Source organism: Sciurus carolinensis, chromosome 7 (assembly GCF_902686445.1).
Source record: "Sciurus carolinensis chromosome 7, mSciCar1.2, whole genome shotgun sequence".
Classification (NCBI taxonomy): Eukaryota; Metazoa; Chordata; class Mammalia; order Rodentia; family Sciuridae; genus Sciurus; species Sciurus carolinensis.
In genome coordinates this window covers 74,497,783-74,525,738 of record NC_062219.1, presented here as the reverse complement: position 1 = coordinate 74,525,738, position 27,956 = coordinate 74,497,783, and the positions used below count along the sequence as shown (strand labels likewise).

The window sequence follows — 27,956 nt, the reverse complement described above, 5'->3', positions numbered from 1 at the left end:
GGTTAAAACCAAAAATATCAGCTTCTAGAACAGAAAGACAATAAAAGGAATAGGAGGTGGCAGTGTCAGGTGTGCTGTGGCTCAGTGGGGAAAGGGAAGCACCTGTCAGAGCCCAAAGACATTCTTCCACTGAATTTAAGAAAAACTGATGCTGCTGTCCAACAAATTTGCAATATGAGTAGAAAACAAGGTCACAAATGGCAAGCTAAGCTCTCCAGAAAAAAGTGTTAAAGTAGGGAAGCAGTGACAAAAAAGACTATTCTGGACTTCCTGAGTGGCAGACTAGGAATCCTTGCAGTTTACCTTTGTTTTTTCATATTTCATTATTTCTTTTCATTTTGTCTTGGTCTTGGTATAATTGTTTTTTGAATACCCAACACCAAACAGTCATATAAACTCCACTTTTCAGTGGCTCAGTGGGTGCCCAGGCCATGATTCAGTATGGGCATGTAAGTTAGACTATACTGCATACTGGGGAGAAATTCAGGGTGGTTATTTAGTCAGTCTGCAGAGCAGGTAAGAATGAAGGGTGAATCTCAGATAGGGAATCAAAATCACAAAAAGAAAAGCCTCTATTTCAAAAGAAACCTCAACAAGAAGAAAACTAAATCTCTCTGAATAATATTTATTCTTAGTTTCTCTCCATATTTTGTGTTTGGGCAGAATTCTATCTAATTTGATATATGTTGCCAATTAACTGGATTATCTTTTAATACCGTTTTCCTTTTCCATTTCCATTCCCTTACCCTCTCCTTCATCCTTTTTACTCTCCCCATTTTAACTTGTCTCCCTTCCCTCTCTCACCCTTTCTTTCTTATTTCTACTTTATGTCCTATACCTCCTTCCAATTCATTTTACTATACTATAATTAATGTCTAACCTTTTCAGTCTATTCCATATTATTTCTCACCCACATTTCACTTTGATTAATAGAAGTGTAGAGACTATGAGTAATAACATATACCATATGCTGATATTCTGTTTGCTCTTAAATTACCACTTCTACTGGCAGCTATTCTCTCAAAGAAGTACTGGAGGTAAATTAATAATTTCATTAGACTGTTTGGTATGTTGAAGCTAAAATAATCCCCAACCCAGGTCTTATTATAAGGAGATAACAGATCACCAAAAGACCTCCACATAAAAGAGGGAAGAATCCATCTCAATAGATGCACAAATACAGGACCTCCAAAAACATGAGGAAACAGATTAACAAGATGCCTCCAAAAGTTTGTAACCCCCCCATGACTGTATGCCCAGATGCAAATGCGGATTAAATTACAAAGAATTCAAATAGTTGATTGTTAAACTTATCAATGAATTAGAAGACAAAATACATGATGTGAAAGAGTGTTTCAATAAAGACAGAGTCTGAAAAAGAATCAAAGAGAAATCCTGCAAATGAGATACAATAAATCAAATAAAAATTTCAGTTGAAAGTCTTACCAATAGATTAGACAACATAGAGGACAGAGTTTGAGCCCTAGAAGAAAGGTACATGAACTTCAAAACTCATCAGCAATTATCCCATTTGTCTACTGCAATCACCTGCAGTCTGCCAGCATATCGACTACTTTTTGAGTACAGACTGCTCACTGACCACTGCCTATCATCTGCCATTTGCCTGCCTCTTGCTGGCCCATTGCTTGCTTTTCACCTACCCATTACCCACGGCCCAAGGCCCACCTGCCGATTGTCCACCAGTAGCCAGCAGACCAACTGCAGACTGCCATTGGATCGCCAGCTGCCTGCTGTTGCCTGGAAGTCCACTGTAACAGTACCTGCAGGTTTGGTTACATGTGGCTGCCGCCATTTTGAGTCAACAGCCAAGACCAGTAGGACCCCCGGCGGAACTGATCACTCCCTACCTCCAGGTCCCCCAGACCAACTGACTGTGCCCCACTACCAGGACCCACAGACCAACTTGATTGTGCTCTGACTCCAGGACCCCTCAACCAGACCAACCACACTCCACCTCCAGGACCTCGGATAACCACGTCTACACCCTGAGCTGCAGCTCCCCATTTGCCAACACATTTGGAAGTCGGAACAGTCGTCTTGGATTATCCTGGAAGTGGCAGCTCTCATCTTTCAGTGGGGCAAATCCCATCCTGAGAAGCCTGCTGGAGACTGGAAGCTCATTGTCAGGTACCTCTCATGCATCAGGCTACTGAAGACTGGGAGGTTTAAATACTATATGACTGTTATATCATAGATTCTTTTTTCTCTTTTTCTCCATTTTGAAAAATTTTAAGTTTTTATTTCTTTATTTTTCTCACTCTACTTTCCTTTTGTTTACCTGTTTCCTCAGAGTCTCTTTCTCCCTTTCCTCATGCTAACAACCAACTTCTTTTGATTACACTTTCACTCTTTCTATGATCTATAATTTCTATATACTCTTTTCTTATTCCATTAGTTACATCCTACACCCCTCCCCATCCTCTTTGTCATCCATTAGAAACTGCAGACCTTATTGCAAATCTATTTGTTATACTGTAGATAATAACTGAACTCATTTTGTTTATTATGACAATATTGTTAACGTCTTCATAAGGTTATTTAGTTTAGGGCTGCCTATTGTCTGCACTGGGCACTGCTAATATTGATCTCCCCCTTAAAGAAAGGGTTTTGGAAACCTATAGAGTCATGATAAGCCAAGGGTTTTGGAAACCTATAGGGTCATGATAAGCCTATGTGGGGAAACTGCAATAGCCCAGATCTGCACTGCTAGAGGGGAAGATAAGTGAACAACCTGAAAAAACTAGGGAAGAAAATGATCCAAACAAACCTAGATTCTATGTTAATAGAATCCAGCGACAGCAAGGTAGAAGAAAAGGAGTTCAGAATATACATAATTAAAATGATTTGTGGTGCAAAGGATGAGATAAGAGAGTAAATACAGGCAATGAATGATCACTCCAATAAGCAGTTGAAAGAGCAACTCATTTCAACAAGAGGTAGAGATTCTCAAAAAAAAAAAAAAAACACAAAAACAAACAAACAAAAAATCCTTGAAATGAAGGAAACAATAAATCAAATAAATATTTCAATGTAAAGCATCACCAACAGACTAAATCACTTGGAAGACAGAACCTCAGATGATGAAGACAAAATATTTAATCTTGAAAATAAAGTTGACTAAACAGTGAAGATGGTAAGAAATCATGAACAGAACTGCCGAGAACTATAGGACATCATGAAAAGACCAAATTTAAGAATTATTGGGATTGAGGAAGGCACAGGGATACAAACCAAAGGAATGAACAACCTATTCAATGAAATAATATCAGAAAATTTCCCAAACCTGAAGAATGAAACAGAAAATCAAATGCAAGAGGCTTACAGAACACCAAATGCACAAAATCACAACAGATCCACACCAAGGCACATTATAATGAAAATGCCTAACATACAAAATAAGAATAGGATTTTAAAGGCTGCGAGAGAAAAGTATCAGATTACATATAGGGGAAACCAATACAGATATCAGCAGATTTCTCAGTCCTGACCCTAAAAGCTAGAAAGGCCTGGAACAAAGTATTTCAGCTCTGAAAGTACATGGTTGCCAACTAAGAATCCTATGCCCAGCAAAACTAATCTTCAGATTTGAAGACGAAATAAAATCCTTCCATGATAAGCAAAAGAATTTACAAATAGCCTGCGCTACAGAATATTCTCAGTAATATATTCCATGAGGAGGAAATGAAAAACAACAATGTAGGTCAGCAAAGGGAGGAACCACCTTAAAGGAAAAACCAATCAAAGGAGAAACCTAGTCAAGTCAAAAACCAAAAATAAGCCCAAATAACTGGGAATATAAATCATATCTCAATAATAATGCTGAACATTAATGGCCTAAACTCATCAATCAAAAGACATAGACTGGCAGAATGGATTAAAAAGAAAGACCCAATAATATGTTGCCTTTAAGAGACTCATCTCATAGAAAAAAACATCCACAGACTAAAGGTGAAAGGATGGGAAAAAAACCTACCATGCACACGGACTCAGTAAAAAAAATGGGGGTTTCCACCTTATTTCAGATAGAGTGGACTTTGAGCCAAAGTTAGTCAGAAGGGATAAAGAAGGATATTTTATACTGCTTAAGGGAACCATAAAACAGGAAGACATAATGATTGTAAATATTTATGCCCCAAACTACGGTGCATCCACGTACACCAAACAAATCCTTCTCAATTCCAGGAATCAAATAGACCACAACACAATAATTCTGCATGACTTTAACCCATGGCTGTCACCACTGGATAGATCTTCCAAATGAAAACTGAACAAAGAAACCATAGAATTCAAAAACACAATCAATAACCTAGACTTAACAGACAAATAGAATATTCCATCCATCAACGAGCGAATTCACTTTCTTCTCAGCAGTACATGGAACCTTCTCAAAAATAGACCATATGTTATGCCACAAAACAGCCCTTAGGAAATGCAAACAAATAGAGATATACTGCCTTGTATTCTATCAGATCACAATGGAATGAAATTAGAAATCAATGACAAAATAAAAAACAGAAATTACTCCAACACCTGGAGACTAAATAAATAATATGCTATTGGAAGAAAGATGGATACAGAAAACATCAGGGAGGAGATAAAAAAATTCTTAGAGGTCAATGAGAATGATGATACAACATATCAAAATCTCTGGGACACCATGAAAGCAGTACTAAGAGGAATATTCACTGCATGGAGCGCATTCCAGAAAAGAATGAAAAGTCAACAACTAAATGACCTAACATTACAGCTCAAAGCCCTAGAAAAAGAACAGAACAACAGCAAAAGTAGTAGAAGACAGGAAATAATTAAAATCAGAGCTGAAATCAATGAAATTGAAACAAAAGAAACAATTCAAAAAATTGACAAAACAAAAAGTTGGTTCTTTGAAAAAGTAAACAAAATAGACAAACCCTTAGCCACACAAAGAGGAGAGAGAAAACTCAAATTACTAAAATTCGTGATGAAAAAGGAAATATCATGACAGACACCACTGAGATACATAACGCAATGAGAAGCTACTTTGAAAATCTATTTTCTAACAAAATAGAAAATACCAAAGACATCAACAAATTTCTAGAGACATATTCTCCTCCCAAACTGAACCAGGAGCACATACACAATTTAAACAGATCAATATCAAGCAATGAAATAGAAGAAGCCATTAAAAAACTACCATCCAAGTAAAGCACAGGACCAGTCAGATTCTCAGCCGAATTCTACAAGACCTTCAAAGAAGAACTCATTCCAATACTTCTCAAAGTATTCCAGGAAAAAGAAAAGGAGGGAACCCTACCAAACTCATTCTATGAAGCTAATATCACCCTCATACCCAAACCAGGAAAAGACACATCAAGGAAAGAAAATTTTAGACCAATATCCTTGATGAATATAGATGCAAAGATCCTTAACAAAATATTGGCAAACTGTATCCAAAAACATATTAAGAAAATTGTGCACCATGATCAAGTGGGGTTCATCCCAGGAATGCAAGGATGGTTTAATATCCAGAAATCAATAAATGTAATCCATCATGTCAATAGACTTAAGGATAAGAATCATATGGCTATTTCAATTGATGCAGAAAAAGCGTTCGACAAAATACAACACTGCTTTATGCTCAAAACACTAGAAAAAATAGGGATAGTAGGAACATACCTGAACATTGTAAAGGCTATTTATGCTAAGCCCATGGCCAACATCATTCTTAATGGAGAAAAACTGAAAATATTCCCTTTAAAAACAGGAAAAAGATAGGGATGCCCTCTTTCACCACTTCTCTTCAACATTGTGCTTAAAATACTAGCCAGAGCAATTAGGCAGACTAAAGAAATTAAAGGGATATGAATAGGAAAAGAGGAACTTAAGCTGTCACTATTTGCTGATGACATGATTCTATATTTATAAAGCATTTTTATATATAATCGATGAAACATCTGAAAGGGAAATGAGGAAACAACTCCATTTGCAATATCCTCGAAAAAAATAAAATATTTGGGAAGCAATCTAACCAAAGAGGTAAAAGATCTCTACAATGAAAACTACAAAACATTGAGGAAAGAAAATGAGGAAGACCTTAGAAGAAGGAAAGATCTCCCAAGTTCTTGGATAGGCAGAATTAATATTACTAAAATGGTCATATTTCCAAAGGCGCTATTCAGATTTAAAGCAATCCCAGTTAAAATCCCTATGACATTTCTCATAGAAACAGAAAAAGCAATCATGAAATTCATCTAGAAGAACAAAAGACCCAGAATAGCCAAAGCAATCCTGGGCAGGAAGAGTGATGCAGGAGGTATCACTGTACCAGATCTTAAACTCTACTACAGGGCAATGGTAACAAAAACAGCATGGTACTGGCACCAAAATAGACAGGCAGATCAACAGTACAAGACAGAAGACACGGAGACATACTCACATAAGTACAGTAAGTTCATATTAGACCAGGGTGCTAAAAACTTACAATGGAGAAAAGATAGCCTCTTCAATAAATGGTGCTGGGAAAACTGGAAATCCATATGCAGTAAAATGAAACTAAACCCCTATCTCTCACCCTGTACAAAACTGAACTCAAAATGGATCAAGGACCTAGGAATTAGACCTGAGACCCTTCACCAAATAGAAGAAAAGAGTAGGCCCGAATCTCCATCATGTTGGCTTAGGACCAGACTTCCTTAACAAGACCCCCATATTGCAAGAAATAAAAGCAAGAATCAATAAGTGGGATAGATTCAAACTAAAAAGCCTTTTCTCCGCACAGGAAACAATCAACAATGTGAAAAGAGAGTCTACAGAGTGGAGGAAAATCTTTTCCACACACACTTCAGACAGAGCACTCATCTCCAACGTTTATAAAGAACTTAAAAAACTTTACACCCAAAATACAAAGAACCCAATCAATAAATGGGCTAAGGAAATGGGCAGACACTTCACAGAAGAAGATACACAGGGGATCAACAAATATATGAAAAAGTGCTCAACATCCCTAGTGATTAGAGAAATGCAGATTAAAACCACCCTAAGATTTCATCTGACTCCAATTAGAATAGTTATTATCAAGAACACAAGCAGTAACAAATGTTGGCGTGGATGTGAGGAAAAAGGGATGCTCATACATTGCTGGTGGAGTTGCAGATTGGTACAGTCACTCTGGAAAACAGTATGGAGATTCCTCGGAAAGCTTGGAATGGACCCACCATTTGACCCAGTTATCCCACTCCTTGGTTTATACCCAAAGGACTTAAAATCAGCATACTGTGATGCAGCTATATCAATGTTCACAGCAGCTCAATTCACAATAGCTAGGTTGTAGAACCAACCCAGATGCCCTTCAATTGACAAATGAATAAAGAAACTGTGGTATATATAACACAATGGAATATACTCAGCCATAAAGAAGAATAAAATTATGGCATTTCCTGGTAAATGGATGAAGTTGGAAAATATCATGCTAAGTGAAATAGGTCAAGCCCCAAAAACCAAATGCTGAATATTTCCTCTGATAAGTGCATGACAATATATAACAATGAGGGGTGGCAGGGGGAAGAGAAGAATGAAGAACTTTGGATGGTGTAGAGGAAAAAGGGGTGGGGATGGAAAAACAGTAGAATGAAACAGACAGTATTACCCTATATATATGTATGATTATGTAAATCACATGAATATTCATTGTGTACAACCATAGAAATGAGAAGTTGTACCCCATTTATGTATAATGAATCAAAATGTGTCTGTAAAAATAAAAAAATATTTTAATAAAAAAAAGAAAACTACAGATCACTATTCCTGATGAACACAGATGCACAAGTCTTTAATAAAATATTAGCAATCAGTATTCAAAAATGCATGGTTTCCTTTCAAGAATGCAAGGACGGTTCAACATACACAAATCAATGAACATAATTCATCACATAAATAGAATTAAGTACAAAAATCACAGGATCATCTCAACAGACTCAAGGAAAAAAAAGTTTGACAACATTTAGCAGTCTTTCATTTTAAAAACAATGAAGAAACTGATGATAGAAAGAACTCACTCTAACATCATAAAATTTAAGCTATATACAACAAACTTAACACAAACCTCATCATACTGAGTGGAAAAAAACAAAGCATTTCCTCAAAAATCAAAACAAAACAAGGATGTCCACTCTCATCACTCCCATTCAATTATAGTACTTGAGAGTTTAGCCAGGGCAATGAGGAAAGAGAGGGAAACAAAAGGGATGCAAATATGAAAAGAAGAAGTAAATTACTGTTTGCAGATACGATTTCAGAAGACCCAAAAAAAAACTCCATCAAAAGAATTCTAGAGCTGATAAACAAAGTGAAGCAGGTGGATACAAAATCAACATCAATAACTTTTTTATATGCTGGGGAGAAAGGGATCAATAAAACTATTCCATTTACAACAGTGACAAAGAAACAAAACAAAAACAAAAACCTACTAAAATATCTAGGTATAAATCTAACCAAGGAGGTGAAAAACTTCTACAATGAAAATTATACAACACTGAAGAAAGAAACTGAAGAATATGAGAAGATGGAAAGACCTCCCATGTTCATGGATAAGCAGAATATTGTTAAAATGGCTACATAATCAAAACTGTTCTACAGATTCAATGCAATCACAAAATACCAAAGGCATTCCTTACAGAACTAGAAAAAAGTCCTAAAATTCATATTAAGACTAAAAGACCCATAATAACCAAGGCAATTCTGAGCAATCAGAGTGATGCAGTGGTATCACAATACCTGATTTCTAATTATACAAAGCTATAGTGACAAAAACAGCAATAGTACTGGCATAAAATCAGACCCACAAATGTATGGAATAGATGATAGAGGTAAATCCTCTCAGATACAGTTATCTGATCTTTAACAAAAGTGCCAAAAACATACCCTGGAGACAAGACAGCCTTTTAAACAACTGGGGTTGGGAAAATTTGATATCCATGTTTAGAAGAATAAAACTAGATCCCTTTCTCTCATCCTGCACGAAACTCAACTCAAATAGATCAACCACATAGGAATCAGAATTCAGAGTGTGAAGAGTCAAGAATAGGATAAAATCTTTGCCAGCCACTCTTCTGACAGAGGATTAATAATTGGAATATATAAAGAACAAAATTAATTGAACACACAAACACAAAGAAGAAAAATCCAATCATAAATGAGCAAATTAATAAAATGGACATTTCTCAAAAGACATATGAACAACGAACAAATACATGAAAAACATTCAACAACTATGGCAATCAGGGAAACACAAATCAAAACTACACTGAGATTTTGTTTCAGTTCAGTTACAAGGGCAGTCATCAAGAGTACCAATAATAAATGCTGGTGAGGATGTGGGAAAAAGAAACACTTACACATTGTTTATGAGACTGTAAATTAATACAATTACTTTAAATCAGTATGGAGGTGCCTCAAAAAACAAAAACAACAACAAAAAAACCCACCTAGGAATAGAACTGCCATGTGATGTAACTACAGCACTCTTCAGTACTCGTCCAAAAGAAAAGTCAGCATACTATAGGGATATGTGCATACTCACGTTTATAGCACCACGATTCACACCAAGTTATGGAACCAGCCTTGGTATCAATAGATAAATGGATAAATAAAATGTGTGTGTGTGTATACACAAAAATCCAAACGGAAAGAGTTTTAGAATCAAGCAGTGATTCATATAATTGCCCATCTCTTGCCCGATATCAAATTAAAAATATAAGGAACAAAGGAAAGAAGATAGAAAGTAAATAAGTAGGTAGGTTGGTTCTCCAACAGCAAATACACGAAATAGAAACAGTTCAAAGTCATAAAACTTCAAAAGGGCCAGCTAGCCAAGGGAAGAGGCAGCAATTTTGAATCAGAATGGAACAATATTATTTGGCAAGCCACCTCTCTTTGGTCTCATGTATCAGAAGCCAGAGAAATGAAGAAATAATTTTCACTAATAACCCAAATCTGGAGAGAAACAAATCAAATGAATCCCATTCTTTTTTCCTCTTATGACTAGGAGATGCTGCCAAGCTATAGGAGAGAATGAGTAAAACAGGGAAGAAAACTCTGGCAGTTTCCAGAAAAAAGATTCTGGGGTAACACACTGAGGCCTTCCCAATTATGGGAGCAAACCTTGAGATGATGCTGTGTGAGCAGAAGAATCAGAAGAGGAACTTTTTTAGAACCATGGAAAAACATCAGGGCTAGATAGCAAAAAACTTAGCATTCCCACTCAGAATTCAGGAATGATGTGTAGGTCACCATGACCTACTGGAGACAGGAGAGACAAAAGAAGAGTAGGAAATCGCAGAGTTTATATTTTTGCAACTGCAAAACTGAGGAGAGCAAAGAACAAATAAATCCACAGGGAATGAAGAAGTCGCCCACACAACAGACAAACAAATATCTGGGCAAAGCTGTCAAGCATGAACAAGAGGAAAAAAATTAAGCACTATAAACAGGCTAACAAACTGAGGGAGAGAAAGAGAGGAGAAGGGATGGACAAACAGAAAGACAAAATGGGAAGAATGTGGCATACAAGAGATCAAAGAACTCTGTCTAGAAGAAAAATATAACCCAACAATTAAAAAGACATTCTTTACAAGTGCTTCAGAATTTGGAACTTACCAAGACTATGAATAAGATAAATGAGAACTAAAAGGATGAAAAAAGATTAAAATGTGAGGCTAAAAATTATCAAACTTTCACCATAAAACTAACAACTAATAATCACAAAGAATATTTATAATCAAAAACAAAATTACACAGAACTAATATAATCAGAGAATACAAGTTTTAATGAACAGCAATTAAAGAAGTCAGAAAAATGAAAAAACAATTTGGAACACCACAATCTAACCTTAAGAAAATTGGTGTTCTAAATACAAAAAAGAAGAAAGGTCAAGCACAGAGGCACACGCCTGTAATCCCAGCAGCTTGGGAGGCTGAGGCAGGAGGATCTCGAGTTCCAAGCCAGTCTCAGCAAAAGCGTGGCGCTAAGCAACTCAGTGAGACTGTCTCTAAATAAAATACAAAATACAGCTGGGGATGTGGCTAAGTGGGTGAGTGTCCCTGAGTCAATCCGCAGTACTCATCCCTGCCCTCCCCCAAAAGGAAGAAAGACTGGCAAACAAGTGGACAGAAAGAGTAGGCAGGCAGATTAATGCTCCAGCAGCAAGAACCTAAGGACAGAGAGACAAAGGCCAAAGTCACAAGCTTTGCAAGTGACAACCAAGAAAAAAAAAAAAAAGATTCTGATAAGCCACATGTGGTGGCACATGCCTGTAATTCTAGTAGCTATGTGGGAGGCTGAAGCAGGATCACAAGTTTGAGGCTAGTCTTAGCAACTTAAAAAGAGTGTCTCAAAAATAAAAAATATAAACAGGGATGTGGTTCAATGGTTAACCACCCCTGGATTCAATCTCTAGTTAAAAAAAAAAAAAAAAAAAAGATTCCAAAGTTGAATAGAGCAACCTCATTTGGCAGGGTTTCCCACTTGAACTCAGAAGCACAGAGATGGAATTATAAAAACCCAAGAAGAACAAAACATATTCAGATATATATATATATATCCCCTCCCCCCACATAAAAGTAGGGTCCGAGAAATGGATTTATGTGCAGGCAGGTTATTTGGGAGCTGTTTCCTGAAGGCAGAAAGGATAGACTGAGAAGAGAGGGAAGAGAAAAAGTTAGGGTAAGATTGTGCCATTAAGGTCACTGCTATAGATAATTGGGGCTAAATTTCTATACACAACACTTACCAGAATTGCTATCCAAAATAATTCTGTCACACTGGAGGTAAGTCTATGCTAGGCCCAGCAAACCTCAGGCAGAATGAGGTACTATTAGCAATAAGTGAACGTGTAAGCACACATGGAATTCTTCACACAAATGGCAGCTGCAATCAGAGGTATGACCAAGGTGATGGGCAATGAGGCACAACATTCAATAAAAGGGAAGACTTCCCTGAAATAAAGAACCAAATCTAAATCTTGGTGCATTACTGCAATTACATACCATTTGGCAGTAAAATCAAAGTAGATTTGCTTACATCACTACAGATGAATCTTTTAAAATTGATCCAAACAAAAAATTCAAGCTGCAGAAAGATTAGTTTGAGATAATAGTAGTAACTTGCAAAATAATACTATTTAGGGAAACATTCATAGATAGTGAGTGCTATGCATAGGCCTAAAAACACAAATTTCAGGACAAACCTTACCTCTTATGGGAGGAAAGTGTGTGCATTTGCCTCTACAGTATCAGGAGAGAAAATTCAAAATCAGAGCTAAACAATCTGATATCATTCTTTTGTTGTTTTCCTAAAATGAAGATTTTGACATTATTTAAAAATCTATTTTAATGTTATTTCTTTTTTTTTTTTTGCGGTGCAGGGATTTAATGTTATTTCTAAACAATAATTTTCTAATGGCTACGCCTACCTTTGATACTTCTAGTATTATTTTGTCTGGGATCTCAAGATATTTTTTTAAAGAAAAGGAAAGAAAAGGCAGCACAAGTTCTGCTCGAAAAACCTGCTTGCAAAGAATTCCAGTCAAGTAAGCCACATGCTGAGAAAAAGATTAGTGGTAAGCATCTTATTCAATATAAAATGATAAAGAAACAAGTAGAAGAGAAACAGTTAATAAACAGACTCTATATATTATAAATTTTGAGCAAGAAAGTTACCCAATGCAATTAGAGAGGTAGAGGAAAGTTATAACAACTGTGAGTGCTAATGGCCTCATCACCCATGGCAGGGGTTAATACTAAATTTGAATCAAGACCCTTTTTTTTAAAATTATAATTATAATGTCTTTCACACTCCCTTCCAAATTATAATGTCTTTCACACTCCCTTCTCTGTAGAGACCTAATTTAGGAAATACATCTAAATTTTTAAAATTATGCTTTGGCTTCTTTTTCATTGGTTAAATTAAAGCAAAACTAAGTTTAATTGTTATTTAAAACAGCATTTCAATAACAAGTACATGAGAAATCTTAACATTATACTTTTTTTTTTTTTTTTTTTTTTTATGGTGCTGGGGATCGAACTCAGGGCCTTGTGCTTGCGAGGCAAGCACTCTACCAGCTGAGCTATCCCCCCAGCCCTTAACATTATACTTTAATGTTAGACATTTTCTATTGTAAAACTTAAGAAACCCTCATTGAAGGGTTATGGAATATTCCTGTAAGATAGCACCAGAAGAAAAATGGAGAGAGGTGTGGCTCAGGAGGAGAACAGGAAACTAGCCAAGAATAAACTTCCCAGAAGATCCTTTCCTGATAACAGTAGGCCCTGGGGGAAAGGGAGGGATACTGAATGCTGGGCCTAAACCTTGACCTTCCCCCATGGTAAATTAGTCCTACCTTATAAAACCAAAATCCTCTCTGTAACTGATGGCCATTTTCTCATCCAAAAAATGCGCCCAGAGGGTGCCATGAATGAATAAAGGCTTCTCTGAATCCACATCCCGTCCTCTTGTGCTTACACTAATAATAATAACTCATTACAACATAGCCCAGTTTTTATAAAAGGTTTGCCCATCCAGTCTTCCTTCCTACCTTCCTTTTTTCTGGCTGTATATCTGTATAGAAATATTTCTAAAGAAAAAAGTCAATGTTAGTGATTTTGATTACTTATAGCTGGGATAGTTTTGTTGTTGTTTTGTTTCTTTTTTGAGACAAGGTCTCACTATGTTGCCCAGGCTGGTTTGAACTCATGGGCTAATGTGATCCTCATGCCTTGGTCTCCAGGGTATTTCTGACTACAGTCAAGATCCTGGCTATAATTTTTTTTTAATGCTTTGCATTGTTTAATTGTAGTAGTTGTCATTTTTGCAAAAAGGAGTAATAAGTTTTTCCTCTAAGAAATCGCAACTAAAAAAATACTTTTAAGAAATTCCTACTGAAAATTAAGCAGTATGTGTAGCTTTTGCTTAACTTACGTGGGGCAACTGCAGTCATCTAGGATAATGGATGATAGATCCTACACACTAGGAAGTCTGAAGAGGGTGATTCAAAACACTCCACCCTCACAGATTCTAATATAACATAATAATGGCTAATATCTACTGAATATACACAAAAGGCTGAATACAATTCTAAGCATACTATATGCATAATTTAGTTGAATCCTTATGACAAGCTTATAAGTTAGCTAGATAATTTTCTACATTTCACAGATGAGACACAGAGAACTTATAAATCTATACAAGGATCTGGATATAAAATGGATCTTCCATGGTCATATTCTTAATCACTACACCGGTGGTTATGACGTTGCTGCAGTTTGGAATGACCTGGGGAATCTTTAGAAAACACTAATGCCTTCCTCCCACATGTAAATATTCTGATTTAATAAGTCTGAAATGTGATCTGGGTAGAAGGTTTAAAAAGTTCCCCAGCTGATTCCGATGTGCAATAACTTATGGGAATCTCTGCATTATCCCTTTCTGCCTCTGAGTAAATGTTATCCAGCTTAGATGAATATTAGAATCACCTGATAATATGAAAACACCATCCCACCCCAGTCAATGGACTTGAACTTAGATAGTTTTAAATGCTCCTCAGGTGATTCTATGCTGAATTCAAAGCTTGAGAATCACTGCTTAGGGAGATACCAGTTGTCTCTTATGTTAGTCAGCTTTGCAGTGCTCTGACCTAAGGATATGGAGAATAAACCCAAGGACATTTTTCCTATCTGTAGTTCTTCCCCCATACAGCTTGTCTGGGATAAAATTGAAATTTTTATCATTTAAAATTACAGGCCTTAGTCAGAGTTAAGGAACACAATAGGAAATCCAACCTGACTGGCACCTGACCCGCCCCCAACCCTAATGGGTCAGCGGACCCCAATTCAATAAGACCCAGGAAATTCCCTATTCACATTCCTGTCCCACTCTAATGGATTATTGGACCCCAATACAATAAACCCTAGGAACTACCCTCCTGTCCCACCCTAACCGAAGCCTATATAACCCAGACCCTTGGTTCAGTCGTCTGCTCCGAAAATGAGCCATGCCAAATGTTCAACCCGTTGACTCCGTCCCTGAATACTGAATAACGAAAAGTTTGCTCATCTGTGGTTTGCTTTCCCGTCTCCCACGTTCACCACGCGTGCGTCATTTGTGCTAACAGTGACCAATATACCTGACAAACACAAGTTAGAGGAGGAAACGTTTATTTATTTTATTTATTTATTTTTTTTATTCATTCAAATATTTAATGAGCAGCTAAGGAGGAGATACAAAGGTGATTAAAACATGGTCCAAGAGATGATGAGGCATATGCACAAGTAAGAGCAATATAAGGTTCACTGAATTCACAGCAGTCAAAAGTGCTTTAGGAAATCAAGAGAGATTGCTTCCAGCCTGCAAGTGGGTGTGGGTGGCAAATCAGGAAAGGGGATTGAGATTAAAATAGAAGACTTCAGCCTGGATTGTTGATGATACTCAGTATGGACTATATTTGTCTCTCCTTTTCCTTTCTCCCCATCTTTGGGCTTAATTTACCAGTAGTGCCCAGGGCTGTTCAATGTGCTTTCTCTATACTTGCTTGCATTTTTGCTTTAATGTCTTCTACAGAACTAGGTCCTTTTGGTGTTTTAGGAGTTTTTTCCTGTTTTTTGAAGGATTCTTGACCTTTTGATCTTGGTGTTGATGGTTTTGAGTCTTTTCCATTCTGGTTTGATTTTTGTGCATTTTTGGCTGGAGTATCTCGTACAGATTTCTTCACTGGAGCTTTTTCTTCAGTTTCCTCATCATCAAAATCATCATCATCATCATCTTCATCATCATCATCTTCATCATCGTCATCTTCATCAGCAGCAAGTTTTACTTTTTTCTGGGGAACCCTGCTACCACCTCCAGGGGCAGATCGATTTCCAGACACATTTAAGAGTTTTACATCCTCCTCCTCTTCATCTTCTGATTCTGCATCTTCCTCCACAGCTACTAAGTGCTGCCCACTAATATGCACAGGCCCTGAACCACATTTCAACCTTAAGACCACAGGTGGTGTGATTTCAAAGCCCCCAAGGGAAACCGTTGGCTGTACAGACATTTTCAATGTTGCCAATGTTACTTTAATAGGACTGCCTTCATAATTCATTGCCTCTGCTTCAACAATGTGCAATTCATCCTTTGCACCAGCCCCTAAACTGACCGTTCTTAAGGATAACTGGTGTTCATTTTCATCATTATCCACCTTAAAGTGATAATCTTTGTCAGCCTTTAGTTCACAACCGAAAAGATAGTTCTGGGGCCTCAGGGGGCTCATGTCCATGTCCATGGAATCTTCCATGGGGTGGTAGCACGCACTTAGGTGGGAGAGAAGGCGGACGGAAAATAGGCTGCTGCCCTAGAGAAGAGACGCACAGGACGGAATCATGCCAGAGGAAACGTTTATTTTGAGCTCAGGTTTCAGAGGTTCTGCTCATGGCTGGCTGACTGACTCCACTAGGCTGGGCCGGAGATGAGATAGAAATATGGCGGAAGAGAGTGGCAAAGGAAAGCTGCTTAACTCATAACAGCCAGAAAGGAGACAGGGGAGATGGGGAGGAGCAAAGGAAATTAGATGTAATCCCCAAGGGCACGCCCGCCCCCCACTACTTGCCCTAGCCATGCCCCACCCAGTTTGTTCAAATTATTAAGCCATCAAATGGATTCATACACCAAGTAAATTACAGCTCTCAGAATATAATAATATCATCTCTGAACATTCTGCATCAACACAGGAATTTTTGGAGTATACTTCATATTCAAACCATAACTCATTTTAACATGCCCAGGCCCTGCAAATATTTTTAATTAGAGGCGTATCTCTCAAATGGGGGTTGAAGAAGTTGAGAACCACAATCAAGTAGTCAAATGATGGTGAGAAATGGCTTTTAATTTGCCTACATTCTCATATGTTCAGAATTATTCTGGAAATAATAGAACTTTAACTGTCAGATTGGATTCAGAGCTTTCTCGATAGGAATGTGGTCTATGGGTTTCCTTAGCTACACAGTTTTTTCTTTCCTCTTCAGGTAAAGTTGTTTCTTCTGGTATCAGACTTCAGTCCAGGTATAAGAATTATGTACTTGAAGCTTCATAGTGAAGAAAGAAAAAAGTTTCACAGAGTGGAATATGCCAAAAGGTTACTCAATAAAAGCAAAATAAGAAGACTATGACAGTAAAGCTGAAAATTTTGACATGATAAAATATGCAAGATATTAGGTACAATCCTTGAGAAGTAAACTAAATAACATAATTGAATGAGGAGCAAATGTGAAGCCAAAAGGTAGAAGCATTTCTTAAGTGCCTGTTAAAAGTGAAAACTCACAACTGCTAATCTGGTTTCAGAACCTCAAACCAGGGATTTTAACACATAACATAATAATAGCTAATGTGTATTCAGTGCTTGCAACATACCAAGCATAATTCTAAGCCTTATATTTGGAAACCTAAGAAAAGAGATTCTAATAAAATAGAATCTTTAGCTCCCAGGGCATCCAGTATGAAAGCACATTAATGAAATTAGGGGCAGTCCTAAACCACTAGTTTCTCTGGCATACCAAGACAGGTGCTAAATTGAGTTAGGAGCTAAACTTCCTGAGTTTTCAATCAAAATCTGTGGCAATTGTATAAAAACCTTAACATTGATAATGAAAAAGAGATCCATATGCTTTAGCAATTAGACATCTAGGTGGCAGAGCTGACACCTTATGGAAATCAATTCTGTATTTTTATCTATATGAGATTCCAAGGTCATGTCTTAAAATTCTTAAGTTTATCAATCACTTCCATATTGTAAAATACTTCAATTGTCCATTATCCCTGGTTATTCTTCACTTCTGACTCTTAGACAATAATGTTTCTTTTTTATTTTTTTGCTTTTTTTTTGAGGTACTGGGGATCAAACTCAGGGCCTTGTGCTTGCGAGGCAAGCACTCTACCAGTTGAGCTATTTCCCCAGCCCTATGTTTCTGGATGTTTGCCACCAGGAGCACATTTCTTCCAATTTGGAAAAAATTTTCCTCATGAACAGGCTTAGAATTATCTCCAAGATGCAAACAAGAATGTTTAGGGTTCAGAACAGAACTTCCCAAAGGATTGAGGGCAAGTTATCACCAAATACTTAAAATGGGGGGGAAAAAAAAATAGCATGGCTTTCATACTTGTGATTTTAAGCTGAACTGAATACTAGTGGGCTGTAAGAGTAGCATTCAGGTTCACATCAGGATAACAAAATACCTGACACAGGTTACTCACGGTGTAAGAAAGATTATTTTGGATCATGGTTCTAGAAACTTGAGTCCAAAACTGGATGGCCCATTGACTTGAGCCTCTTATGAGGCACATGATGGAGGGAGCACAGGATGGAACAAGTGCTTATGTCTCAAGGCAGGAAGAGGGTTGGAGGATGGGGAAGAGGGTTGGAGGATGGGGAAAAGGGGAGGACTGGCTAGAGCCCTGCAGGACTTTTTGGGGATATGCCTCCAATAACCTAAGGATCTCCTATCAGGTCTTACCTCCTAAAGGTTCACAGCATCTCCCAATTCTGCCACTCTGGGGACCAAACCTTTCCACATAGGTGTTTGGGAGGGAAGTGTTCATTGAAATCACAGCAATACTTTGGTCTCAAAACACCTAGATAATTCAGTTAATTCTGTTGTTGACCTGAATGTGGAAGAATATCTTCTCAACAAAAATATTTCACCTCGGAACTAGATAACAATTGGTCAACAAGTTTAATTGCTTCTTGAGGCCACACCTAAAAGCTGACAAAACCCATCAGCAGAGACACAGAGGCCTGTATTCGCATTTGCTTGTCAGTAGCGTATACTCTTTATTAAATTATGGAGATAAAAGTTAATGAAGAGAGCTTGAGGCTACTTAAAATGTACCAGAACATGACAACTAAATGCAATTTGTGATACTACCTTTGAAAAATCAACAAAACTGCAATGTAGACTGGAGATTAAAGTTTTATATCAATGTCATTGAATCTAATAACTGTACTGATATGTCAGATGAGCCTCGTTCTTAAAAAAATGATAATATATCATAGGTAAAGGAACATGGTATATGAATCCTACTCTCAAGTGGTAAAGGAAAAAATAATATAGACAGAATGATGAAGCAAATGTGGTGAAATGTCAATCAGTCAACCTAATTAATCTAGGGGATATGGCGTTCTTGGTACTATCGTCACTTTTCTGTAAATCTGAAATTACTTCAAAATTAAAGGTAAAAAAAGAATAAGCTAGATCTCATCAATGAATTCAGCAAAATAGCAGGCTATAAAATCAACATGCATAAATCTAAAGCATTTTTATACGCAAGCGACAAAACAGCTGAAAGGGAAATGAGGAAAACAACTCCATTTGCAATAGCCTCAAAAAAAATAAAATACTTGGGAATCAACCTAACCAAAGAGATTAAAGATCTCTACAATGAAAACTACAAAACATTGAAGAAAGAAACTGAGGAAGACCTTAGAAGATGGAAAGATATCCCATGTTCTTGGATAGGCAGAATTAATATTGTCAAAATGGCCATACTACCAAAAGTGCTATACAGATTCAATGCAATTCCAATTAAAATCCCAATGATGTACCTTACAGAAATAGAGCAAGCAATCATGAAATTCATCTGAAAGAATAAGAAACCCAGAATAGCTAAAGCAATCCTTAGCAGGAAGAATGAAGCAGGGGGTATCGCAATACCAGAACTTCAACTATACAACAAAGCAATAGTAACAAAAACGGCATGGTATTGGCACCAAAACAAACCGGTAGATCAATGGTACAGAATAGAGGACACAGACACAAACCAAAATAAATACAATTTTCTGATACTAGACAAAGGGGCCAAAAATATGCAATGGAGAAAAGATAGCCTCTTCAACAAATGGTGCTGAGAAAACTGGAAGTCCATATGCAACAGAATGAAACTAAACCCCTATCTCTCACCCTGCACAAAAATCAACTCACAATGGATCAAGGACCTTGAAATCAGACCAGAGACCCTGCATCTTAAAGAAGAAAAAGTAGGTCCAAATCTTCAACTTGTTGGCTTAGGATCAGACTTCCTTAACAGGACTCCCATAGCACAAGAAATAAAAGCAAGAATCAATAACTGGGACAGATTCAAACTAAATAGCTTTCTCTCAGCAAAGGAAACTATCAGCAATGCAAAGACAGAGCCTACAGAGTGGGAGAATATCTCTGCCACTCATACTTCAGATGGAGCACTAATCTCCAGAATATGTAAAGAACTCAAAAAACTCTACACCAAGAATACAAATAACCCAATCAACAAATGGGCTAAGGATATGAACAGATGCTTCACAGAAGATCTACAAGCAAACAACAAACATATGAAAAAATGTTTAACACCTCTAGTAATAAGAGAAATGCAAATCAAAACTACACTAAGATTCCATCTCACCCCAATTAGAATGGCAATTATCAAGAATACAAGCAACAATAGGTGTTGGAGAGGATGTAGGGAAAAAGGTACATTCATACATTGCTGGTAAGGCTGCAAGTTAGTGCAGCCACTCTGAAAAGCAGTGTGGAGATTTCTTAGAAAACTTGGAATGGAACCACCATTTGACCCAGCTATCCCACTCCTTGGCCTATACCCAAAGGACTTAAAATCAGCATACTACAGAGATACAGTCACATTGATGTTCATAGCTGCTCAGTTCACAATAGCCAGGTTGTGAAACGAACCTAGATGTCCTTCAATTGATGAATGGATAAAGGAACTGTGAGATACATATATACAATGGAATATTACTCAGCTATAAAGAATAATAAAATTATGGCATTTGCAGACAAATGGGTGAATTGGAGAATATCATGCTAAGTGAGATAAGCCAATCTCAAAAAACCAAAGGACGAATGATCTCGCTGATAAGCGGATGATGACACATAATGGGGGGTGGGAGGGGGGCAAGAATGGAGGAAGGAGGGACTGTATAGAGGGAAAAGAGGGGTGGGAGGGGTGGGGGGAAGGAAAAAATAACAGAATGAATCAAACATCATTACCCTATGTAAATGTATGATTACACAAATGGTATGCTGTTACTCCATGTACAAACAGAAACAACATGTATCCCATTTGTTTACAATAAAAATAAATAAAAAAAAAGAATAAGCTGAACTTAAACTTATTAACGCCAAACTGAAATGAAAAGGGTATGATAAAGGAAAACGAATTTATCCTGCCTTCATGTTTCTGAGCCACAGGTAATGATGGGCATTTTACAAATGTAATTCTACAGACTACAATGAATTCTGGCTTTGACTTAAATCATTGGGTTAGTAGTTCAACTCTACATGATTTCATACCTGTGCTATTATTCCTTTTACCTGTATCCTCTGTAAGTAATTGTAATGACACAAAGATCACAGGATGCCTGAGATTAAATGAGATGATAATATCAAGTATTGTACACTGTATGTACATGTGACTATGCTGGGACTGTTAGGTTTCTATGTCTTGTAAGCAAGGCACACACTGCCTTTGTTCTGGACTGTTTTCAAGGATATTTATATAGCAAATAGATCTGTTAGATAGAAATAATACACAGTAATGGATTACTTGCCTAGCATGCACAAGGTTCTGGGTTTGATCCCCAGTCCCATAAAAACAAAAAAGTAGTGTCTTGCTCCAGAGCAAAGAGCAGGGATGCTTACTGCCTATAATATAAATCTCAGAATTTCTCTCTTGCAGTACAGCATACTACTTATGGAAGTATCATCTGTATCACCTGACTCTTGAAATTGCTCTGTGGGAAGAAGAGGGGATTGTTTAACTCATAGAAGAAAATGTTGACATTCCAGCTACTGCTATTGCTATGAACAATGAAGTCCTTTTCTCTCACCCAGGGGTCTCATGTTTTCTGCCACCATCTCTGAACTATGGTAGGTTAACATGTAGGTTAAAATCACAGACCCTTCAGTTCTTGACACTAAGCACTTTCTGTAATATTATCTCAATAGATCTTTTTTCCTCTCTGTGCAGTACTGGGAATTGAACCCTGGGGTGCTCCAAAACTGAGCAGAAATCTCCAGTTGCCCTCTTTTTTTTTTTTTTTTTTTTTTAACTTTTTATTTTTTGACAGGGTCTTGCTAAGTTGCCCAGATTGGCCTGAAACTTGCAAACCTCCTGCTGCTGCTTCCTGAGTAGCTGGCATTTACAGGTGTGTGCCACCTTGCCCTATCTCATTAGATCTTATCAATAGCCCTAAAGTTAGGCAAAACAGTGCATGTTACAAGTATTCCATAAATAGTAGGTAATATTTATATCACCACAACTATTAATTCATGTAACAATCTGTAAACTTGGAATCAATACCATCGCCTTGTAGCTAACAGGTTAGTTAATTTGCCAAGGGTTTGTCACACAAATGGTGGAGTTGGAATTTTAGTTCTTTCCATTATTACCATGTTGTCTCACTTTAAAATTATGAACTTATACAGTGAAACTATAATTTCTATATTATATCACAACAGATATATTCTGGTATTCATTCTTCAGGTATGTTCCAGGCACTTTGCTGGTGGAGAAATAAGAAGTGTTTTCTGTTTCAAAAGCTATCTTAGAGGAAATATATGTCAAAACAAGTAAAACAAAACAAAATAATTACTCACTCTAGGTTACCAGCTGGGAATAAATCCAATGAGTTCCAACTACCATTTTTTGAAAAATGAAGTAGTATAAAGTTCAAAATGAATACGTACATTATAGGTAAGTAATGTTTTGTTAAACTCTTATGTTGCAGAAAGGGTCATGGTGTATGTAAAGTGCACTTCTTTTAGACACAGGGAATACTGTATGCAATGGGAATGAAAAGACCTTGGTGGGTTAGAGAAATAGAAAATAACATTGTGGTTAAACCTTACAGAAAGAATAGAGAGGCATGAATTTAAAGAGATGTTTTTGTTCTGGTGGGGAGTTTGTGAAATGTAGAATAATAAGTAATAAGGTTTGATTTAATTTTAATAGTCACCTTTTTTAATATATGTAGAATGGATCAGAGGGAGGAATAAAGGGAAACAAACCCTATTGGAAGTCAGTGTAGATAATAATGGTGGCTTGGTTTGGGATAGGGAGAGAAAGAAGCAGTAATGGAAAGACTGCTTGGTTCCAAAATGTATTTTTGAAGTTAAAACTAATAGAACTTGCTGAAGTGAGGCATACTCTAAATTTTAGTCATATCCAAATATTCTGGTTCCATGAATATACCATGCTTTCCATATGTCAGTATGTCTGCACATACTTGAACACCTACACCTTGCCAACCTCCTATTCACTTGGTACATTGCTATTCATTCCCCCTTGATGATGGAGCCCCAACATCTTGTTCTCCACAAAGCCTCTCCTGATATATAGCTTTCTTCTCTAAGTTCTGTTTTGCATAAGTTTATAATATAGTGGTTACAGACTGCATTGCAATTATCTGTTCACATCTGTTTCCCAAGCAAGTCTGGAGCCATTCCAGGGCAGAAAACAATCACTGTCAACCATGGGATAGTGCTTAGAAAACCCTAGACTCATTATTCAAAGTCTGATGAATATATAATAATACAGTCTTTGCAAAAATAAAAACAATTATGTTTCTGATCATGGCACTATTTTGACCTATGGGCTGAGAATGTAAAGCATCTATTAAACACTGATTCAAAACTGCCTACCACAGAGACAGTTTACTGTCTACATTAACAAAACTATTTCTTCCCCAGTACCGGAAAAAACAACAACAACAACAACAAAAACCTATTTCTTTATCTTCATCAGCATAACTTAACAATTCTGGAGACTGCTGCCCAAATAATTGATTGTTCATTACAGGAACTTTGTGGAAAATCTCAGTTCTTTAATAGAAAGCATCTTTAGGTGGCAAGAGCACTTGCACACCTCGCCTTGCTCTTCCCCCCAAGGACAAACTGTTTTATCAAGATCAGTGTCCGATTCTAGTTAAGCCATCAGCCCCAACCTGCTGCTGAATAATCAGCCTTAAACCATACATCAGATTCTCAATAAATCTGATCTTGCCTTCCCAATTTAGGCACCATGAGAGCTCTGATGAGGTGATGATTTGCCTTACCCCAGCAAGCAATGAGTTCAGCTTTGACTTATTAAAAGGTGATATTAGGGGAGCTAGCACTGGACATAGCAGTACATCTATAAGCATGAACACAAAGCAGGTTTTCCCCCAAATGACCAGAAACAGTGAAAATGAGCTAAGGTAAATTATATACCAGGCAAAATATGTCATTAAGAAGGAAATGGATTTGTCAAGACCACAAAGGAAAGTTTCTTAGCAACGGAACTGCAAAGTTATCCAATGAATTATAAAATTTCTTTTAAACAAATTCCAGATTTATTCTGCAGTTTTTACTCCCTTCCTCCTCATAAATGACTCCAAGTCAAAAGAGCAGAGTCTCCTTTATCTTTGGGATTTACCAAAGTATTCTAGGGTAAATTGTCGTAGTGACTGTACCAAAATATTTCCAGGGTAAATTATCCTACTGACTGCAAGAGAAACAAACAGCTTTTATGTTAGAGTCTTTCCAACAGCAATTCAGATCCATTATCAACTTAACCAAGAGTGAGGAGTATTCATTTCTATAAGGCCTAATCATGGCCCAAAGACATTCTATCCAGGTGGAGCATCACCCAGGTAAAACATGAAAAACGTGGACTGGGAAGGAGCGAGGGAAGAAACAACTGCCTTTCAAAGTTTACTTTTCATTCTGAAAAAGTGCTCTCTGCCTTATTCCCTACCCTCCACGTGATATGCCTTTGAAGCTCGAAAGAAGGGGAATGAGGCTGCAGAAACAAACAGGTTTTTGCGGAATCGACCCTCCCACTGAGTGACCGGCCGCAGCTGCTAATGGGCTTGGGGTCCCCGGCTTCGCGGAGTCCCCCTTCCGCCTGCTCGGCGATCCGTACCTGACTAGCAATGGACCTGCGGAAGCGGCACGCCATGTCTGGCTCTGGCCTCACTTCGGTCTTCTCTGCACGCCCCGCCTCTGCGCGCCGGAAGCCATCCCCAGATAGCCACGCCAGCCAACCAAGGAGCTGTACGGCCCGCCTTTAACCTTTGCCCTGCTGCCGCTAGGGCGCGCGGGAAATCCTGAGTGCATCTGTAACCGGCGGGGCCGTGGGACCATGGCTACGTCCTCTGTGTCCAAGGTACGTCGGGGCAGGTGCTTGCCCAGGTCCCACCGCCGCCTCATTCCTCTTTGGAGAAGGGATGAAGTAGAGATTATGTAGCCCTCGGTTCCCTGGCTCAGTGGGAGGGAGAAGCAGACAGAGCTCAGGCGTCTTTGCCGCGGGTTTGGTTGAGGCCAACTTTGGGGAGCGAGGACACTGATCTGCTTTGCAGGGCAGCCTGGGTGGGTTTTTAAGTCCTGATTCGTGGAAGTCGAATGCCCAGAGAATGTGCTCCGTTCTCCCCCACTTTTTCCTTCATGTTTACTGTTGAGCCAGAACACTGGGGTAGGTACCGAGATGCAGAGGTACAAACTAGACTTGTTTCTTCACTTAAGAAAGTCACTGACAAGCTGATGATCACTAATTGTGAAAGAAAAAGTTCTAAGTGAGATAGACGAGAGAGAAGAACCTAATACAGATTATTAGGGTTGGCGTAGACTTTTTGGAGAAACTTTACACGTTGGCTGAAGTTTGTCAGGCTTAGGTTTGGGGGAAGAACAGAGAGAAGAACATGGGTTTTTTTGGAGGGGGGAGTGCAGGGATTAGAGGGCAAAAAATAAAGTATTTTCAAGAAATTTAAAAATCAGTATAATTAGAGCGTGGAGAAAGTAGGAGCATTTGGAAAAATGAAAGGAAAAGTAATGCAGGTGTCGGGGTGGGATCATATAGACCTACTTCATATGGTATACCCAGATGGTAAGGGTGTGCAAGTCAAATGTAGTGGGTAAGAAGATAAATCTTGGAGTTGTATTGTCCAATGAGGTATCCACTAGCCACATGTTTAAATTCGAATTTAATGTAAAATTTAATATAAAATTCAGTTTTTCTGTTGCACTTAGCCACATTTCAATAACCGCATGTGACCCAGGGTACCATTATCAGAACAGTTATATGAAGTTTCTATCATTACAGAAAGTTTTATTGGACATGTTTCTCTGGCCATGTAAAATAAGACCTGAAGTTGTGTTATAAGTTCAGTGAGAAACCCTGAAGTTAAACTGATAAAGTTGAAGATGCAGATGAAGTTGCAAAGACATTTCTCCCTGTGTTAAAGCAGTGAAGTAATGATGAAAGCTAAACCAGGAATTTAATTTTTAATTTTGATTACAATATTCTATGAGAAGCAGTACTTTCCAAGAGTACATCTCAAGGAGAAATTGCAAGCCCTAGGGTTTAAGGTTTCAAAGAATTGAATAACTGTCTGACATTAACTGCAAAAGACAAGATTTAACTCTACTAGTATTTTTTTATCCTGGATTATTATTGTTTTTCTTTCTTCTTGATTATAAAGTTCTATAGGTCTTGATTATTCTGTCTTCTAATCTTGTTTGTTGCATAACACTTTTTTTTTTTTAACTTGCTGAAAATGAGTTTGTTTGTTTTCAGGAAAGCAATTATGGTGTTATGACAGGGTTCCTGTATTGGATAATAATGAATTAGACCTGATATAAGTAAAGACCTTTTTAGGAATTCTTGGAACTTCCAGCTTCTATTTTTTAACCTATCTAAGCATTTTCACTTCTCTGTCCTTTTGATGTTTTGTGGCAGTTGCCCTCCTTCTAGATTTCTTCCTTCTTATCCACACCATCACTTTACCAGCTGGTCAAAGTGGTTAACCATATCACTACCATTGCCTGATATTAGAATCCATTCTGAGTACTCTTTCTGTTTTGCTTCCTCAAGAGCTTCTTTTCCTTTACTGAACTGCATGCAGGTCCATATTGGAAAGGATGCATGATTTTTTAAATATGTGTATTTCACATAGTTCCACTAGCTGCAAAAATAAGAACATAAGACACAGTTTTAATTATGATCCTGGAACCTTTTATATTTTGCACAGTTATTTCTTACATGATCCTGAGATGACTTTGTAGGTATATTTTTTATATTTTTTTCATTTTCCATATAAATGAAATCTTTAAGAAGGTTATCTATAAAGTGTGACTTTAGGATTGGTAGAATACTCTAGGATCAGTGTATTATTACATTAGACCATTGGTACATAATTCCACTGAATATAGTTGTGAAATTACAAGAACATTACTTTGTAAGCATTCATTCAGTCTATATGAAAGGACACGCGGGAAGTCTGAACAGAGCCCGAGCACCACACCATACACTGGAATCTCACACAAGTGATTTATTAAGCAGACAAACAGAGTGTCTGCCCTCAAGGATGAGAGAGAGAAAATGGCAGGGGAGCTATTCTTAAGTAGTGGAAGTTCACTGGCTAATAACAATTGAACCAATAACTGACGAAGAAATTTGGGGCTCACCGTCTAGGTTGTAAAATGGTGGGGATGGGCAGAATAATGGCAGCAGCAAAATGGTAGATCTGATGCCAATACTATATACTGACTGCCGAATGTATATGTTAGCACTGTTCTAAATATTGAGGAAATAATTACAAATAAAATACAGTCTTTATTCTGAAGGTGCTCACAATCTGCTTAGAGAGAGATAGCCCCAAAATAACTGATTCATAATGAAGGTGATTCAAAACAAAGCCAAATGAAGATGTTGAAGTACCGTGAGATCTAGGGAAAGGAACATTTCTGACTAGAGACTTGGGAAAGGTTTCACAGAAGAGGTTAGTTTTGAGTTAAACTTGAATGGATAAATTAATGAGTTTATCAGTTGAAGAAAGTTTTTGAGTGAAATGGTAGCCAGTTATCAATTTTCTTGTCAAAGTTCTAAGTATTTAGAATTTAAT

At 37.5% G+C, this 27,956-nt stretch overlaps 3 protein-coding genes across 11 annotated transcripts in view; 1 reads left to right on the top strand and 2 right to left on the bottom strand.

Annotated features, from left to right (window-relative positions):
- Rars2 (arginyl-tRNA synthetase 2, mitochondrial) overlaps positions 1–25,053 on the bottom strand; it is a 72,522-nt gene extending 47,469 nt beyond the window's left edge. Inside the window, exon 1 of one of the 2 annotated variants that reach the window (XM_047558581.1) lies at positions 24,980–25,053. In XM_047558581.1, the coding sequence (XP_047414537.1) occupies positions 24,980–25,015 (36 nt within the window). In that variant the 5' untranslated portion in view covers positions 25,016–25,053. The remainder of the gene's footprint in view (positions 1–24,979) is intronic. The other variant, XM_047558582.1, reaches the window with a different exon arrangement.
- On the bottom strand, positions 15,259–16,343 carry LOC124988809 (nucleophosmin-like). Its single transcript, XM_047558583.1, has one exon. It carries the CDS (start codon positions 16,326–16,328, stop codon positions 15,558–15,560), a length of 771 nt encoding a protein of 256 aa, XP_047414539.1. The 5' UTR covers positions 16,329–16,343; the 3' UTR covers positions 15,259–15,557.
- A 108-nt stretch (positions 25,054–25,161) lies between the features above and the next one.
- The window catches only part of Orc3 (origin recognition complex subunit 3), a 73,549-nt gene continuing 70,754 nt past the window's right edge, over positions 25,162–27,956 (top strand). For all 8 annotated transcript variants that reach the window (XM_047557207.1, XM_047557205.1, XM_047557203.1 and 5 more), the window contains exon 1: positions 25,162–25,222. In XM_047557207.1, the coding sequence (XP_047413163.1) occupies positions 25,199–25,222 (24 nt within the window). In that variant the 5' untranslated portion in view covers positions 25,162–25,198. The remainder of the gene's footprint in view (positions 25,223–27,956) is intronic.